The following is a 19,733-nucleotide window of genomic DNA, read 5'->3' on the forward strand; positions in this document are numbered from 1 at the left end:
GGAGGACATGATGGCTATGCCCAGGTGGGTCTCAGATCCTGCCTACCGCTTGAGCATGCTTCTCCTTACCTGGGGACTGGACTTGCTGGGGTTGATAAATGGTAGCAGAATGACAGATGCTGTAAAAGGTTAGTATGAGTAGTCCTGTTTTTTTTTGCTATTGCTCCCAGAGGTGGAAGTAAAATAACCAATATGGAGTTGGTTTTAATTTCCTTGACTGGTCAAGAAAATACCATGCAATGGGTTAGCTGTTTACAACAGAAATTTATTAGCTCACAGTGTTGAGGCTAAGAGAAAGTCCAAATCAAGACATCATCAAGGTGGTGCTTTCTTCCTGAAGCCTTGTGTTCTGGGGCTGGTGCTAGTGATTCTTGGTCCTTGGCTTTTCTGTTATATGATAGTATGTGTGGCGGCCTCTCCTGGCCTCCATTCTCTTCCGGATTCATTTGAATTTCACCTTCTTTCTTCCTGTGGGTTTTTCTCCTCTGTCTGAATTTTATTCTGCTTATAAAAGACTCCGGTAATAGGATTAAGACCCATCCTGGGCCATACCTTAACTGAAATAACTCTATCAAAAGGTCCTACTTACAGTGGTTCACACCCACAAGAATGGATTAAGTTTAAGAACCTGTTTTTTGGTGATACATACAGCTCTGAACCATTGAAGATAGGTTTGTGCAGCCTTCACTTCCACTTGCAGGCAAGAAGGAGGGTAGAGCTTCCAAGGGCCTGGCCAGAGAGAAGAAGATAATTTAAGCTTCCCAGGTGCTTACTCATCCAAATCAGTACAGGTAGCTCTCTTTCCTCGGATCTGCACTGTCCAGTGGGGTCCCCAGCTACCTTCAGAGTGGCTCATTCCAGAAACTGATACCCCCGCAACTCATGCCTCTGTCCTTGACCAATGGAAACTGGGGTGTGGCCCAGTCCTAAAGTGCTCCTGAGGGAATGAAGAGGAGAGGAGTTCTTGGGGCTGCCCTTCTAAGCCCCTAGGGTTCTCTGGCTGCAGTAGCTGGTGAACCGTTCCAGGCCTGGGTGGGCTGGATAAAAAAAAAACAACAAAAACATTTGTTGCAGTTTCTAATACTACCCCCCACACCAATTATAAAATTGTAGATAATTTGAAAATATGGAGCTATTTAGAAAATAGTTACTATTGACATGTGGCTTAATTCCTTCTAGTCCTTTTTCTGTCGAGGTGGGAGTGGGGAGGTTGCACACCAAATCATGTGATTGTGCTATACATAGAATTTTGCATTGCTTTTAATGTCTTTGTCTGGCTTTGATATGAGGGTGATGTTGGCTTCATAGAATGAAAATATCTTCAATTTTTTAAAAGAGTTTGAGCAACATTGGTACTAATTCTTTCCAGAATGTTTGGTAGAATTCACATGTGAACCATCTGTGGCTTTTCTTTTGGGGGAGCTTCTTAATGACTGATTCAGTCTCTTTACTTGTGATTGGTTTATTGAGGTCGTCTATTTCTTCTCCCGTCAAAGTTGGTTATTCATGTCTTTCTAGAAAGTTGTCCATTTCATCTACATTGTTGTATTTATTAGCATAAAGTTGTTCATAGTATCCTGTCATTATTTCCTTTATTTCTGTGCGGTCAGTGGTTATGTCTCCTCTTCCATTTCTGATCTTATTTATTTGCATCCTCTCTGTTCTTCTTTTTTTTTAATTTTAAAATATCTTTTACTGTTTTTTTTTTTTTTTACTTTTCTTCTTTTTTTTTTAAATTTTTTTATTAATCAAAAAAAGAAAAGAAATTAACACAACATTTAGAAATCATTCCATTCTACACATGCACTCAGTAATTCTTAGTATCATCACATAGATGTATGATCATCATTTCTTAGTACATTTGCATCGATTTAGGAAAAGAACTAGCAAAACAGCAGAAAAAGATATAGAATGTTAATATAGAGAAGAGAATTAAAATAAAAATACTAATAATATATATATATATAAAAAGGAAACAGAAAAAAACAAAAACAAAAGATACAAACACACAAACAAACAAAACACCATATTTCAGGTGCAGCTTCATTCAGTGTTCCAACCTAGTTACATTACACTTAGGTATTATTGTGCTGTCCATTTTTGAGTTTTTGTATCTAGTCCTGTTGCACAGTCTGTATCCCTTCAGCTCCAATTACCCATTATCTTACCCTGTTTCTAACTCCTGCTGGTCTCTGTTACCAATGATATATTCCAAGCTGATTCTCGAATGTCGGTTCACATCAGTGGGACCATACAGTATTTGTCCTTTAGTTCCCGGCTAGACTCACTCAGCATAATGTTCTCTAGGTCCATCCATGTTATTACATGCTTCATAAGTTTAGTCTGTCTTAAAGCTGCATAATATTCCATCGTAGGTATACGCCACAGTTTGTTTAGCCACTCGTCTGTTGATGGACATTTTGGCTGTTTCCATCTCTTTGCAATTGTAGATAATGCTGCTATAAACACTGGTGTGCAAATGTCCGTCTGTGTCTTTGCCCTTAAGTCCTTTGAGTAGATACCTAGCAGTGGTATTGCTGGGTCGTAATCCATTCTGCCATTCTATGTCTTTTGATTGGGAAATTCAGTCCATTAACTTTTAGTGTTACTACTGTTTGGATAATATTTTCCTCTACCATTTTGCCTTTTGTATTATATATATCATATCTGATTTTCCTTCTTTCTACACTTTACTCCATACCTCTCTCTTCTGTCTTTTCGTATCTGACTCTAGTGCTCCCTTTAGTATTTCTTGCAGAGCTGGTCTCTTGGTCACAAATTCTCTCAGTGACTTTTTGTCTATAAATGTTTTAATTTCTCCTTCATTTTTGAAGGACAATTTTGCTGGATATAGGAGTCTTGGTTGGCAGTTTTTTCTTTTAGTAATTTAAATATATCATCCCACTGTCTTCTAGCTTCCATGGTTTCTGCTGAGAAATCTACACGTAGTCTTATTGGGTTTCCCTTGTATGTGACAGATTGTTTTTCTCTTGCTGCTTTCAAGATCCTCTCTTTCTCTTTGACCTCTGACATTCTAACTAGTAAATGTCTTGGAGAACGCCTCTTTGGGTCTATTCTCTTTGGGGTGCGCTGCACTTCTTGGATCTGTAAATTTAGGTCTTTGATAAGAGTTGGGAAATTTTCAGTGATAATTTCTTCCATTAGTTTTTCTCCTCCTTTTCCCTTCTCTTCTCCTTCTGGGACACCCACAACACGTATATTTGTGCGCTTCATATTGTCATTCAGTTCCCTGATCCCCTGCTCAAGTTTTTCCATTCTTTTCCCTATAGTTTCTGTTTCTTTTTGGAATTCAGATGTTCCATCCTCCAGTTCAGTAATTGTAGCTTCTGTCTCTTTAGATCTACCATTGTAGGTATCCATTGTTTTTTCCATTTTTTCTTCTTTGTCCTTCACTCCCATAAGTTCTGTGATTTGTTTTTTCAGATTTTCTATTTCTTCTTTTTGTTCAGCCCATGTCTTCTTCATGTCCTCCCTCAATTTATTGATTTGGTTTTTGAAGAGTTTTTCCATTTCTGTTCGTATATTCAGCATTAGTTGTCTCAGCTCCTGTATCTCATTTGAACTATTGGTTTGTTCCTTTGACTGGGCCATATCTTCAATTTTCCGAGCGTCATCCATTATTTTCTGCTGGTGTCTGGGCATTTGATCAGATTTCCCTGGGTGTGGGACCCAGCTGGTTGAAAGGTTTTTCTGTGAAATCTCTGGGCTCTGTTTTTCTTTTCCTGCCCAGTAGGTGGCGCTCGTGGTACTCGTCTGTCTGCACGGCAGTCGGCCCGGGAAACCGCGCGTGGAGGCGGGGGTCGCTGGCCGCCGCAGCTTGGGAGAGTGCCGGTCCTAATTGCCCAGCTGGCCCGAAACGCCAAGCGTGACGGGAGGGCCCCGCTATCCAACGTTCCTTCAGACCGGGGAGCCACGTGCGTGGGGGGGACCCCAGTCGCCAGCCGTCCCGGCCGGGAAAACGCATGCCCCTCGGGTATCTCACCACAGCAGATTCTCCCTGCCCGTTCAGCTGTTCCAGAATGGGGTACGCTGTCTTTTTGGTCTCTGTCGTGACTCCAGGAGCTGTTTCATATTGTTTCTGTTTCTTTAGTTGCTTTTCTGGAGGAGGAACTAAGACCCGCGCGTCTTACTAAGCCGCCATCTTCTCCGGAAGTGTCTCTCTTCTTCTTTTTGTCAGTCTTGCTAAGGGTCCATCAATCTTATTGATTTTCTCATAGAACCAGCTTCTGGTTTTGTTGATTTTCTCCATTGTTTTCATGTTCTCAATTTCATTTATTTATGCTCTAATCTTTGTTATTTCTTTCCTTTTGCTTGCTTTGGGGTTAGTTTGCTGTTCTTTCTCTAGTTCTTCCACGTGGACAGTTAATTCCTCGATTTTTGCCCTTTCTTCTTTTTTTTTTTTTTAAGCAGAATATTTATTGATTACCCATATAAAAGGACATGTGGGCACTCTCATGGAGGTGAGAAAGGCAAGGGCCCTGGCATTGTGGGGCCACTTGCTTTTTTTTTTTTTTTTATTAGTTAAAGAAAAAAAAGAAACTAACCCAACATTTAGAAATCATTCCATTCTACATATGCAATCAGTAATTCTTAATATCATCACATAGATGCATGATCATCATTTCTTAGTACATTTGCATCGATTTAGAAGAAGAAATAGAAAAACAACAGAAAAGATATAGAATGTTAATATAGAGAAGAAAAATAAAAATAATAATATTAGTACAAAAAAAAAGGCAAACAAACAGAGAGACAAAAAAAAAAAACCTATAGCTCAGATGCAGCTTCATTCAGTGTTTTAACAGGATTACTTTACAATTAGGTATTATTGTGCTGTCCATTTTTGAGTTTTTGTATCTAGTCCTGTTGCACAGTCTGTATCCCTTCAGCTTCAATTACCCATTATCTTACCCTGTTTCTAACTCCTGCTGGACTCTGTTACCAATGACATATTCCAAGTTTATTCTCGAATGTCGGTTCACATCAGTGGGACCATACAGTATTTGTCCTTTAATTTTTGGCTAGACTCACTCAGCATAATGTTCTCTAGGTCCATCCATGTTATTACATGCTTCATAAGTTTATTCTGTCTTAAAGCTGCATAATATTCCATCGTATGTATATACCACAGTTTGATTAGCCACTCGTCTGTTGATGGACATTTTGTCTGTTTCCATCTCTTTGCAATTGTAAATAACGCTGCTATAAACATTGGTGTGCAAATGGCCGTTTGTGTCTTTGCCCTTAAGTCCTTTGAGTAGATACCCAGCAATGGTATTGCTGGGTCGTATGGCAATTCTATATTCAGCTTTTTGAGGAACCGCCAAACTGCCTTCCACAGTGGTTGCACCATTTGAGATTCCCACCAACAGTGGATAAGTGTGCCTCTTTCTCCACATCCTCTCCAGCACTTGTCATTTTCTGTTTTGTTGATAATGGCCGTTCTGGTGGGTGTGAGATGATATCTCATTATGGTTTTGATTTGCATTTCTCTAATGGCCAGGGACATTGAGCATCTCTTCATGTGCCTTTTGGCCATTTGTATTTCCTCTTCTGAGAGGTGTCTGTTCAAGTCTTTTTCCCATTTTGTAATTGGGTTGGCTGTCTTTTTGTTGTTGAGTTGGACAATCTCTTTATAAATTCTGGATTCTAGACCTTTATCTGATATGTCGTTTCCAAATATTGTCTCCCATTGTGTAGGCTGTCTTTCTACTTTCTTGATGAAGTTCTTTGATGCACAAAAGTGTTTAATTTTGAGGAGCTCCCATTTATTTATTTCCTTCTTCAGTGCTCTTGCTTTAGGTTTAAGGTCCATAAAACCGCCTCCAAATGTAAGTTTCATAAGATATCTCCCTATATTTTCCTCTAACTGTTTTATGGTCTTAGACCTAATGTTTAGATCTTTGATCCATTTTGAGTTAACTTTTGTATAGGGTGTGAGATACGGGTCTTCTTTTGCATATGGATATCCAGTTCTCTAGGCACCATTTATTGAAGAGACTGTTCTGTCCCAGGTGAGTTGGCTTGACTGCCTTATCGAAGATCAAATGTCCATAGATGAGAGGATCTATATCTGAACACTCTATTCGATTCCATTGGTCGATATATCTATCTTTATGCCAATACCATGCTGTTTTGACCACTGTGGCTTCATAATATGCCTTAAAGTCCGGCAGCGCGAGACCTCCAGTTTCATTTTTTTTCCTCAAGATGTTTTTAGCAATTCGGGGCACCCTGCTCTTCCAGATAAATTTGCTTATTGGTTTTTCTATTTCTGAAAAGTAAGTTGTTGGGATTTTGATTGGTAGTGCATTGAATCTGTAAATCAATTTAGGTAGGATTGACATCTTAACTATATTTAGTCTTCCAATCCATGAACACGGTATGCCCTTCCATCTATTTAGGTCTTCTGTGATTTCTTTTAGCAGTTTTTTGTAGTTTTCTTTATATAGATTTTTTGTCTCTTTAGTTAAATTTATTCCTAGGTATTTTATTCTTTTAGTTGCGATTGTAAATGGGATTCGTTTCTTGATTTCCCCCTCAGCTTGTTCCTTGATAGTGTATAGAAACTGTACAGATTTTTGAATGTTGATCTTGTAACGTGCTACTTTGCTGTACTCATTTATTAGCTCTAGTAGTTTTCTTGTGAACTTTTCTGGGTTTTCGATGTATAGTATCATATCGTCTGCAAACAGTGATAGTTTTACTTCTTCCTTTCCAATTTTGATGCCTTGTATTTCTTTTTCTTGTCCAATTGCTCTGGCTAGAACCTCCAACACGATGTTGAATAATAGTGGTGATAATGGACATCCTTGTCTTGTTCCTGATCTTAGGGGGAAAGCTTTCAATTTTTCCCCATTGAGGATGATATTAGCTGTGGGTTTTTCATATATTCCCTCTATCATTTTAAGGAAGTTCCCTTGTATTCCTATCTTTTGAAGTGTTTTCAACAGGAAAGGATGTTGAATCTTGTCAAATGCCTTCACTGCATCAATTGAGATGATCATGTGATTTTTCTGCTTTGATTTGTTGATATGGTATATTACATTAATTGATTTTCTTATGTTGAACCATCCTTGCATACCTGGGATGAATCCTACTTGGTCATGATGTATAATTCTTTTAATGTGTTGTTGGATTTGATTTGCTAGAATTTTATTGAGGATTTTTGCATCTATGTTCATTAGAGAGATTGGTCTGTAGTTTTCTTTTTTTGTAATTTCTTTGCTTGGTTTTGGTATGAGGGTGATGTTGGCTTCATAGAATGAATTAGGTAGTTTTCCCTCCACTTCGATTTTTTTGAAGAGTTTGAGGAGAGTTGGTACTAATTCTTTCTGGAATGTTTGATAGAATTCACATGTGAAGCTGTCTGGTCCTGGACTTTTCTTTTTAGAAAGCTTTTGAATGACTGATTCAATTTCTTTACTTGTGATTGGTTTGTTGAGGTCATCCATTTCTTGTTGAGTCAAAGTTGGTCGTTCATGTCTTTCCAGGAACCCATCCATTTCATCTAAATTGTTGTATTTATTAGCGTAAAGTTGTTCATAGTATCCTGTTATTACCTCCTTTAGTTCTGTGAGGTCAGTGGTTAGGTCTCCTCTTCCATTTCTGATCTTATTTATTCGTGTCCTCTCTCTTCTTCTTTTTGTCTATCTTTCTAAGGGCCCCTCAATCTTATTGATTTTCTCATAGAACCAACTTCTGCTCTTATTGAACTTCTCTATTGTTTTCATGTTTTCAATTTCATTAATTTCTGCTCTAATCTTTGTTATTTCTTTCCTTTTGCTTGCTTTGGGGTTAGTTTGCTGTTCTTTCTCCAGTTCTTCCAAGTGGACAGTTAATTCCTGCATTTTTGCCTTTTCTTCTTTTCTGATATAGGCATTTAGGGCAATAAATTTCCCTCTTAGCACTGCCTCGCTGCGTCCCATAGATTTTGATATGTTGTGTTTTCGTTTTCATTCGCCTCGAGATATTTACTAATTTCTCTTGCAATTTCTTCCTTGACCCACTCGTTGTTTAAGAGTGTGTTGTTGAGCCTCCACGTATTTGTGAATTTTCTGGCACTCCGCCTATTATTGATTTCCAACTTCATTCCTTTATGATCCGAGAAAGTGTTGTGTATGATTTCAATCTTTTTAAATTTGTTAAGACTTGCTTTGTGACCCAGCGTATGGTCTATCTTTCAGAATGATCCATGAGCACTTGAAAAAAAGGTGTATCCTGCTGTTGTGGGATGTAATGTCCTATAAATGTCTGTTAAGTCTAGCTCATTTACTGTAATATTCAAATTCTCTATTTCTTTATTGATTCTCTGTCTAGATGTTCTGTCCATTGATGAGAGTGGGGAATTGAAGTCTCCAACTATTATGGTATATGTGTCTATTTCCCTTTTCAGTGTTTGCAGTGTATTCCTCACGTATTTTGGGGCATTCTGGTTCGGTGCATAAATACTTATGATTGTTGTGTCTTCTTGTTGAATTGTTCCTTTTATTAGTAGATAGTGTCCTTCTTTGTCTCTTTTAACTGTTTTACATTTGAAGTCTAATTTGTTGGATATTAGTATAGCCACTCCTGCTCTTTTCTGGTTGTTATTTGCATGAAATATCTTTTCCCAACCTTTCACTTTCAACCTATGTTTATCTTTGGGTCTAAGATGTGTTTCCTGTAGACAGCATATAGAAGGATCCTGTTTTTTAATCCATTCTGCCAGTCTATGTCTTTCGATTGGGGAATTCAGTCCATTAACATTTAGTGTTATTACTGTTTGGATAATATTTTCCTCTACCATTTTGCCTTTTGTATTATATATATCATATCTGATTTTCCTTCTTTCTACACTTTACTCCATACCTCTCTCTTCTGTCTTTTCGTATCTGACTCTAGTGCTCCCTTTAGTATTTCTTGCAGAGCTGGTCTCTTGGTCACAAATTCTCTCAGTGACTTTTTGTCTATAAATGTTTTAATTTCTCCTTCATTTTTGAAGGACAATTTTGCTGGATATAGGAGTCTTGGTTGGCAGTTTTCTCTTTTAGTAATTTAAATATATCATCCCACTGTCTTCTAGCTTCCATGGTTTCTGCTGAGAAATCTACACATAGTCTTATTGGGTTTCCCTTGGATGTGATGGATTGTTTTTCTCTTGCTGCTTTCAAGATCCTCTCTTTCTCTTTGATCTCTGACATTCTAACTAGTAAGTGTCTTGGAGAACGCCTATTTGAGTCTTTTCTCTTTGGGGTGCGCTGCACTTCTTGGATCTGTAATTTTAGGTCTTTGATAAGAGTTGGGAAATTTTCAGTGATAATTTCTTCCATTAGTTTTTCTCCTCCTTTTCCCTTCTCTTCTCCTTCTGGGACACCCACAACACGTATATTTGTGCGCTTCATATTATCATTCAGTTCCCTGATCCCCTGCTCAAATTTTTCCATTCTTTTCCCTATAGTTTCTGTTTCTTTTTCGAATTCAGATGTTCCATCCTCCAGTTCACTAACTCTAGATTCTGTCTCTTTAAATCTCCCATTGTGGGTATCCATTGTTTTTTCCGTCTTTTCTACTTTGTCCTTCAATCCCATAAGTTCTGTGATTTGTTTTTTCGAACTTTCTATTTCTTCTTTTTGTTCAGCCCATGTCTTCTTCATGTCCTCCCTCAATTTATTGATTTGGTTTTTGAAGAGGTTTTCCATTTCTGTTCGTATATTCAGCATTAGTTGTCTCAGCTCCTGTATCTCATTTGAACTATTGGTTTGTTCCTTTGACTGGGCCATATCTTCAATTTTCCTAGTGTGATCCATTATTTTCTGCTGGCGTCTGGGCATTTAATCAGATTTCCCTGGGTGTGGGAACCAGCAGGTTGAAAGATTTTCCTGTGAAATCTCTGGGCTCTGTTTTTCTTATCCTGCCCAGTAGGTGGCACTCGTGGCGCTCGTCTGTTTGCGGGTCCCAGCAGTAAAAGATACTGTGGCTCCTTTAACTTTGGAAAACTCTTGCTGTGGGGGAGGGTTGCCAGCCGAAGTGGCTTGGGGGAGTTCCGATTCAAATCTGCCAGCCGACCCGGAAGTCCGCGTGTGTGTGGGGGGCGCCGGCCTCCGCGGCTTTGGGGAGTCCCAGTCCAAATCTCCCAGCCGGCCCTGGAAGCCAAGCGTGGCGGAGGGCGCTGCCCGCCGCGGCTTGGGGTAGTGCCGATCCCACGTTCCCAGCCGGATCGGGAATCCACGTGTGTGGAAGGGACCCCATTCACCGGCCTCCACGGCTTGGGGCAACTCCTATCCAATTCTCCCAGCCGGCCCGGGAGGCTGTGCGTGGGGGCGGCCCCGGCCACCACAGCTTGAGGGGACCACCTGTCCAATTCTCCCAGCCGGCCCGTGAATGAGGGAGGGAGGGACTCCGGCCGCCAGCCGCCCCAGCCTGGGGAAGCACTCGCCCCTCGGGTATCTCTCTGCAGCGGATTCTCCCTGCTGGTTCAGCCATTCCAGAATGGGGTACGCTGTGTTTTTGGTCTCTGTAGTGGCTCCGGGAGCTGTTCTGTACCCTTTCTATTTCTTTAGTAGCTGTTCTGGTGGAGGAACTAAGACCCGCGCGTCTTACTCAGCCATCATCTTATCCGGAACCCCAATAAGTTTTGATATGTTGTGTTTTCATTTTCATTTACCTCGAAATATTTACTGATTTCTCTTGTAATTTCTTCCTTGACCCTCTGGTTGTTTAAGAGTATGTTGTTGAGCCTCCACATATTTGTGAATTTTCTGGCGCTCTGCCTGTTGTTGATTTCCACATTCATTCCTTTATGATCTGAGAAAGTGTTTTGTATGATTTCAATCTTTTTAAATTTATTGGGACTTGCTTTGTGACCCAGCATATGGTCTATCCTTGAGAATGATCCATGAGCACTTGAGAAAAAGGTGTATCCTGCTGTTGTGGGGTGTAATGTTCTATAACTGTCTGTTAAGTCTAACTCATTTATTGTATTATTCAAATTCTCTGTTTCTTTATTGGTCCTCTGTCTAGATGTTCTGTCCATTGATGAGAGTGTGGAATTGAATTCTCCAACTATTATGGTAGATGTGTTTTCCTTTTCAGTGTTTGTCTCATGTATTTTGGAGCATTCTGGCTTGGTGCATAAATATTTTATGATTGTTATGTCTTCTTGTTGAATTATTCCTTATTAATACATAGTGTCCTTCTTTGTCTCTTTTAACTGTTTTACATTTGAAGTCTAATTTGTTGGATATTAGTATAGCTACTCCTGCTCTTTTCTGATTGTTATTTGCATGAAATATGTTTTCACAGCCTGTCACTTTCAACCATGTTTATCCTTGGATCTAAGATGTGTTTCCTGTAGACAGCTTATCGATGGGTCCTGTTTTTTAATCCATTCTGCCAGTCTATGTCTTTTGATTGGGGAGTTTAATCCATTAATATTTAGTGTTATTACTGTACAGGAAGTACTTTCTTCTACCATTTTGCCTTTTGGATTTTATATGTCATATCTAATTTTTCTTCTTTTTACCTTTACTGATAGTCTTCCTTTCTATACTTTTCTCCACACCTCTCTCCTGTCTTTTCCTATCTGCCTCTAGTGCTCCCTTTGGTATTTCTTGCAGAGGTGGTCTCTTGGTCACAAATTCTCTCAGTGATTTTTTGTCTGAAAATGTTTTAATTTCTCCCTCATTTCTGAAGGACAATTTTGCTGGATATAGAATTCTTGGTTGGCAGTTTTTCTCTTTTAGTAATTTAAATATATCATCCCACTGTGTTCTTGCCTCCATGGTTTCTGCTGAGAAGTCTACGCATAGTCTTACTGGGTTTCCCTTGTACATGATGGATTGCTTTTCTCTTGCAGCTTTCAAGATTCTCTTTCTCTTTGACCTGTGACATTCTGATTAGTAAATGTCTTGGAATACGTCTATTTGGATCTATTCTCTTTGGGGTACACTGCACTTCTTGGATCTGTAATTTTAAGTCTTTCATAAGAGTTGGGAAATTTTCAGTGATAATTTCTTCCATTAGTTTTTCTCCTCCTTTTCCCTTCTCTTCTCCTTCTGGGACACCCACAACACGTATATTTGTGCGCTTCATATTGTCTTTCAATTCCCTGAGTCCCTGCTCATATTTTTCCTTTTTTTTCTGTATATTTTCTTTTTTTGCCGGATTTCAGATGTTCCACCCTCCAGTTCACTAATCCTGCGTTCTGTTTCTCGGAATCTACCATTTTAGGTTTCCATTGTTTCTTTCATCTCTTCTACCTTGCCTTTCATTCCCATAAGTTCTGTGATTTGTTTTTTCAGACTTTCAGTTTCTCCTTTTTGTTCATTTCTTGCCTTCTTTATATCATCCCTCAGTTCATTGATTTGATTTTTGATGAGGTTTTCTATGTCTGTTCATACGTTCTGAATTGTTTCAATTCCTGTATCTCATTTGAACTGTTAGTTTGTTCCTTTGACTGGGTCATATCTTCAGTTTTCCTAGTGTGATTTGTTATATTTTGCTGGCATCGAGGCATTTAATTACCTTAATTAATTTATTCTGGAGATTGTTTTCACTTCTTTTACCTAGGGTTTTCTTGCTGGGTGAATTTGTTGTTTGTTTGTTCTTTGACATTCAGTTCAGCTTTTTCTGGACCACTAGCTTAGGTTTTAGTTAACAGAGGAGAATTTTTCAGTTCTTGTTTTCTTATTTCTTGCCCTGCCTGTATGGTGCCTTCCCACCCACCACCATTGGGAGGGTCTACTTAGGTATTGTAGACCCCAGCCAGATTTTCCCAGACCAAACTGGCCTCCTGTCAGGAGGAAAGAGTCACCTGTGTAGTTTTCCCTGAGGATGAGACCCAGCAGGTTGAAAGATTTTCCTGTGAAGTCTCTGGGCTCTTTTTCTTATCCTGCCCAGTATGTGGCGCTTGTCTGCCTGCAGGTACCAACAGCATAAGATGATGCAGTACCTTTAACTTTAGCAGACTCGCCCTGCTGGGGCATGGTGGAGACAGAGGAGCGCTTCTAGGCTGGTTTTAATGGATTCAAATTACCAAGCTCTGGGGTCTGAATTCCTTGAGGGAGGGATACCACCTGAGTTGGGCCTCACCCCTCCCCTGGGGAAGGCACAAGCTCCAGACAAGGTCTCAAACAAGCTTGTTTCTGCCTATGCCTGGGGCAGTTGCAGCCTGAAAATCCTGCCACTGTATCTGAAGGCAGTCAAGCCTTTATAGAAACACAGCCACAAAAACCTCTGTTTCTTTCTTTTTTTCTTTTTCCGTCAGCCCTGCCCCCTTGGCACTGGGGCAAAAATCAGCAACCTCAACTTTCACCAGGTTCACCTGAACTGAGGGCCTATTTTTAGTAGTCAGAGTTTGTGAATTAATTCCACACTTTAAGCTTAGTTGCGCTCAGCCCCTGCTGCTGGTAAAGTCTCTTTCCTTTCCCCTCTGGGAAGCAGACTGTGGGGGAGGGGCGCCGGCCGCCACAGCTTGCGGAACTCATGGTTCTGGGGTGGGGCTTGCAGCTGGTCCTGCTGGTCCAGACTGGGGTACTCTGTGTGTCCGGTCACTAACGTGGCCACGGGAGCTGTTCTGTACTGTTTCTGGTTTAGCAGCTGTTCTGGAAGATGAACTAAATCCCACACCTTGGTAAGCCGCCATCTTGGCCATCTCTCCGAGGTTGAGCACTTCTGTTGCCTCGCTTTTAAAAGAGGTGTTTTTTTTTAAAATACAAAAAACCCCGCAAACGTTCCTATTTTGATCATTCTGTTCTACATATATAATCTGTAATTCACAATATCATCACATATTCATCATCATATCATTTCTTGGAACATTTGCATCTATTCAGAAAAAGAAATAAAACGAAAACAGAAAAAAATATATATACATACCATATCCCTTACCCCTCCCTTTCATTGATCATTAGCATTTGAAACTAAATTTGTTTTAACATTTGTTCCCCCTATTATTCATTTTTATTCCATATGTTCTACTCGTCTGTTGACAGGGTAGATAAAAGGAGCATCAGGCAAGGTTTTCACAATCACACAGTCATATTGTAAAAGCTATATCATTATTCGATCATCATCAAGAAACATGGCTATTGGAACACAGCTCTACATTTTCAGGCAGTTCCCTCCATCTTCTCCATTACATCTTGAATAACAAGGTGATATCTTAATATGTAAGAATAACCTCCAGGATAACCTCTTGACTCTGTTTGGAATCTCTCAGCCATTGACCCTTTGTCTCATTTCACTCTTCCCCCTTTTGGGAGAGAAGTTTTTCTCAATCCCTTGATGCTAAGTCTCAGCTCATTCTAAGATTTCTGTCCCACGTTGCCAGCAAGGTCCATACCCTTGTTTTTGTTTTTTTCAGGGGAGGTACATGGTCCAGGAAATGAATCTGTGCATTGCTTTTATTTTTTTATTTTTTTTATTGTATCATACAACATATATACAAAGCAAAGAAAGAAAAAAGCAATAGTTTTCAAAGCACTCTTCAACAAGTATTTAGAGGACAGATCCCAGAGTTTGTTTGGGCTACCATACCATCATCTCAGATTTTTCCTTCTAGCTGCTCCAGAATATAGGTAGCTAGAAGGAATAAATATTTTTTTTACCATCACAATCTACTTTTTTTGTGTGTGTGTGTGAAAATAACATACAAGTACAAAACAATAAATTTCAAAGCACAGCATAACAATTAGTTGTAGAACAGATTTCAGAGCTTGGTATAGGTTACAATTCCACAATTTTAGGTTTTTACTTCTAGTTGCTCTAAGATACTGGTAACTAAAAGAAATATCGATTTCATGATTCAGCAATCATATTAGTTTGTTAAACCCTATGTTCTCTGTATAACTCCACCATCACCTTTGATCTTTCTCCTACTCTTTAGGGGTATTTGGGCTATGGCCATTCTAACTTTTTCATATTGGAAGGGGTTGTCAATAATATGAGATAGGGGGATGGAACTAGCGATGGTCTGAAGAGGCTGAGTCTCTAGGTTTCAAGAATTATCTGGTCCAGGACATGCACTGCTTTTAAACTTAATACATCATGAACATTTTCCATGTTATTAAATTTACTTTCCAGAGACATTTTAATGCCAATATTATATTCAAAGTATGTAAACACCAGCTCTCTAAAGGAGTCATTTTGTTGGTTTCTAATATTGTGCCATTTGCCATGAAAAGTAGCAGTAAAGGGGAACATCCCTCTACATTAACCTGTGGCTGGTTTTTAAGGAATGAGGCTATGAGGCTACTTGGTCCAAGGGCAGTAGTCTTTTTCTTTTTTTTTTTAACATGGGCAGGCACTGGGAATCAAACCCGGATCTCTGGCATGGCATGCGAGAACTCTACCACTGATCCATGGTTGCCCAGCAGCAGTCTTTTGTTTCTATGTTCATGTTTTGCCTGGCTTTTGCTTGCTTCCTCCCTTGTGCTCCAGACTTTCACTGATTCAATGGCTGTACAAAGGACAGAGCCAAGTGGTTAATTCTATAGATTAGGTTTCCCTTGGGGAGTGATTACATGCCAGGAGTGAGCTCTAGGTCCCTGGAACTGAACTGTCTCTGATGTTGGAGGGCTTTCATCCCTCTGGGCAGCCACTGTGGTCTCAAATGACCAAGTAATCTCTGTTCACAGTCCAGCCCCTGTGGAGATGCTGAAACTGAAGCTCTGCCAGCCAGCCTTTGGTGATGACACTGACCTCAATATTACCTTTGATGTGGACACCCCCCCAACCCGGCCCTCCAGCTCTGATCACACCAAGAAACTCTGCCTGGGGAAGGCACAGTGAGTGGCCCTGTCCGTGGTCTGGTGAAGAGATGGCTGAGACATTTCTGTGTGCCTTTCTCTGAGAACTCTGAGTGCCTGATGGTTTACAGTGAGAGTTACCAGATTTTGGCCATGGCTTTGGTTCCCAGTCACCTCTTCTTTCCTCTCCTGAGCACTCAATCTGTACATAGCTCTTCTATGGCTTATCTCATTAATCCACCATCACTCTCTCTCTCTTTTTTTTTTTTACATGGTCAGGCACTGGGAAACGAACCCGGGTCCTCTGGCATGGCAGGCAACCATTCTTGCCTGCTGAGCCACCATGGCCTGCCCCCCACCATCACTCTTCAAGGTGAAAGTTTTGGGGTGCCAGGTTGACCATGAAGGGAGCACAGGGCTCCCAGTGAGGTAGATCTGGACTGTCAGGAATGGGAAGGTGCTCCCAGCATCTTGGATACCTGCCCACCAAAGTTGTGAGCCAGAGACTATGAATTTCTTTGTTTGTGTGCCCCTCCTCTGAGGTTTGTGTTTGAGGCAGGAACGTTTCAAACCACGGAGCCCAGAGTTCCCCCACCGAAGCAGGCTTAAAGAGCTCTGTGGAACTCCAGTAGGGTGCGTGGGATCTGTACTAGAGATACAGAAGGACTGGGAACAGGGAAGTTTTCTCCTTGGCCAGATATGCAAGTGTAGTTCATTATATAGACAAGGACTATGCTCATGCATACACATAGGTATACACTGCCCAGATGGGGGAGGTCAGAGACTTGAGTAGGTTTGTTCCTAACCTTTGGACATAAGAGAAAGAAATTGAGACTTTAGGCAGTGGAAGTGGAAGAGGCCCAGGAAGAGGGTGAGACAGTTGGGCTACTCTACTCTCCTAACCTTAGCAGCATAGGACCCATGCTATGCAGGACCCAACCTGATAGCAGTGAGAAATAAATCTAGGCATGTGTGCTGCACTTGGGGAACCTGTCACTGCCTGCTCTACACTCTGATTTCCTCATGTCACCTCTTCAGTTGTAAAGGTTGAAGGTGGACACTTGGGACCTGCAGGCTGCCAGACTATTTAGAGATACTTCAGGCATCTTATGGGCCCACGGGAAAGTGAGAGAGCTCAGGATGCCCCCAACTTATCAGAGCATCCCCAGAGCCAGACTCGCAGCAGGTGGATAATCTTCCCCTGGTCATCATATGGCCTTACCACAGGCTATCAGAGCAAGAAGTAGGGACTCCAGAGTCAGCAAGATTTAGGTCCCTCCACAGGGTTAGCTGTAGGCCACCATTTTCTCACCCACCTGGAATACCAGGAGCGGGTTTCTCGCTATTAGGGTTCCCGGAAATTGGATGGAAACCGTGTCCAGTGCTGGGACTAGAAGTAGGAGGTCAGGGCCTGGGGCTGTAGTCTCTCTGCCCCCTACTTGCACAGATTCTCTAGGAATATGGCTCAGTCCTGTATTCTGAGAGTACTTTGTGAACTAACTAGCTTATTGAGGGTCTTGTGATACTCCCTTTCCTTATCTCATAGCATGACTTACCTTGGCTTTGTTCTTGTGTTAGTAAATTGGTTGGGCTTCCTGGCCCTACACAGAGGCCTAACACATGGGAAGGAGCCTGAGGGCTTAGTGAGCATTGGAATTGGTTTTGCTCTCAGTGGAGACCCCAAGATTGGGATATGGTCCAATCTCTGCCACCCTACTGGCTGTGGCAATTCAGCTATTCCCAGATCTGTGCTTAAGGTAGGGGTTACAGAGGTGCCTTGTCTAAACCTGACATCAGCCCTGTCACATAGTGGCTCCTCAGGAGGGCATATGCTGAATTCAGCTCACCTGCACCTTGTCTTCTGTCTCTCTCTTGCAGCTCTCCTGTACAGGACATACCCAAGAAGATGCCCAAAGGCCCTAGGCAGGTAAGGGCTTTCCAGAAATAGCTCAGGCAGTCACTCTTCAGCCCCTACTAGAACTGAACCTGAAATTGAACTTCTGGGAGCCCTCTCACTCCTAGCCTGGGACTGAAGCACTTCAGAGTCACCCTGGTGACCCTTTTTGTTATCCTTCTTTCCCCCTAGCGAGGCTTTAGAGATCCTTATCCTGTTCTACTACCACCACCCCCTTCCAATCAGCAGCCCCCATCCTCCTTTGCTGCCATCTGGCTCATTGAGTCTGGCTCTGGGGTCTCCTCTGCAGGAGTCCCAGCTCTCACTGGGTGGCCAGCGCTGTGTGGGAGAGCCAGATGAGGAGCTGGCTGGTGCCTTCCCTGTCTTTATCCGGAATGCTGTCCTGGGCCAGAAACAGCCCAAGAGAGCCAGGGCAGAATCCTGTTGCAGCACAGATGTGGTAAGTAGTGTTTTCCCACGAGTGACAGGTGCCAGCCCTCTGGTGGTTAGAGCTGGGCAGCCAGTCCCCTAGCCCATTGACCTTGGTTTATTCACCTATTCCTTCTGCCCTAGGTAAGGACAGGCTTCGATGGACTTGGAGGCCGAACAAAGTTCATTCAACCTGTATCCTTATTCTGTGATGCTGGGTGGGGCTGAGTGGAACTGTGCAGTCCATCCCATCCCACCCTGAACTCTAGACTGTAACTTGCCAGTGTCTGTAGTCTCAGACACTGGTTCTTACTCAGTGTAGCAGGGCTGCACACCCCCTTTCCTGCCTTTAATTCTAGACCTTTCTCCAGGCCTCTGCCTTGACATCTCCTCCAGACTGATTTGACTGTGATCCGCCCACTGCTTGTTAAGTCCAAGGCCAAGACTAAGCAGAGAGGGGTGAGGACAGTACCCCCTTCCTCCCAGGCCAAACTGGACATCTTCCTGAGGTAGCCCAGGGGCACTGGCTCAGGCTTCCTGGAGTTACGGCAAGAATAGCGAGTCTGATCAGAGGCTTGCTATATGGCCCAAGGACTCCCCAGACAGGGGATGGCTGAGAGACAACTCCCACTGCAAGACCAACTTTGAGGGCAGGGGCAGACCCACTGGTGTGGGTGATAGAGTGGCCCAGAAACTGCCCAACATCTGCCACACTGGGCCTACCTGGTGGGAAAAGAGGTGACCAAATTACTATTCTGGCTGGCAGGGCCTGTTCCTTGTTCCAGACTTCTGTTTATAGCCATGATCAGATGCAGCTGGGCCACTTCTGTCCTAAGATCAAGGTAGCTTACTGACTGTCTGTATGGACCAAAGTGCTTGAGACTTCTCAAGGAGTCCTGGGCCAGATCTCCTGCCTTCCTCTGACTTGCTGCTGGAAATGGCCTGGTGGGGTAGAGGAATGGAGAATGAGGGGTGGGTGGGATGGGGGAAAGTTTCTATGTAAAATAAAAAGATGGAATTTCTTCCTCCTTGCATTGGGAGTGTAAATTTGTACCAGTACTTTAGAAAACTTAGCCATGACAGTCTAGACTGGGTCCTTTGCCTAGAATTGGACCCAGCATTTCACCCTTAGGCTGATGCCCTTTCATGTGACACAGGGAGATTCTAGGAAGAATGAGATCACTGCAGCTTTGTCCACAGTCTCTAATCTGGGCAAAGCCCAAAGGTTGTCAGCAGGACAGTAAATGGATAAACTGAGGTCTAATCACATAGGGAATTCACACAGCAAACACACACTGTTGCCCACTCCAACCCTCTCCACTGCAACTACCCTTTCCCTCCCCTACCTCTTGACTCTGCCAGCCAAACTTCTAGCCTTTGGGTTTTGGCTTCAAGGTACTTTCTCTTAGAGAACTTCCCTCCTTGACCCCTAGCCTGGGACTTCTCCCTGAGCCCCCTAAAGTTTCCCTCTTCCACTAATGGACAGGGAGTTGTCCTGTTTCACCAGGGTAAAACATGGGCCTGGCACAAGATGATGCTTCAGTACTGCTTTCCAGTAGCTCTGGAGAAGCACAAGGGCTTATGGGAATGAGATGACAACCTTGTTTATAGGTACTGGACCCCTCTGGGGCTGGCTTCTCTCGCCCTCCTTGCCAGTGGAG

General features: G+C 42.1%; 1 protein-coding gene across 3 annotated transcripts in view; it reads left to right on the forward strand.

The window, feature by feature from the left end:
- Positions 1–19,030, forward strand: part of TRAIP (TRAF interacting protein) — a 59,859-nt gene extending 40,829 nt beyond the window's left edge. For all 3 annotated transcript variants that reach the window (XM_077129268.1, XM_077129269.1, XM_077129267.1), the window contains 5 exons: positions 15,639–15,788; positions 17,628–17,676; positions 17,954–18,103; positions 18,217–18,267; positions 18,469–19,030. In XM_077129268.1, coding sequence (XP_076985383.1) covers positions 15,639–15,788; positions 17,628–17,676; positions 17,954–18,103; positions 18,217–18,267; positions 18,469–18,585 — 517 coding nt within the window. In that variant the 3' untranslated portion in view covers positions 18,586–19,030. The remainder of the gene's footprint in view (positions 1–15,638; positions 15,789–17,627; positions 17,677–17,953; positions 18,104–18,216; positions 18,268–18,468) is intronic.
- The last annotated feature ends 703 nt before the right edge of the window (positions 19,031–19,733 follow it).

Source organism: Tamandua tetradactyla, chromosome 15 (genome assembly GCF_023851605.1).
Source record: "Tamandua tetradactyla isolate mTamTet1 chromosome 15, mTamTet1.pri, whole genome shotgun sequence".
NCBI classification, from domain to species: domain Eukaryota; kingdom Metazoa; phylum Chordata; class Mammalia; order Pilosa; family Myrmecophagidae; genus Tamandua; species Tamandua tetradactyla.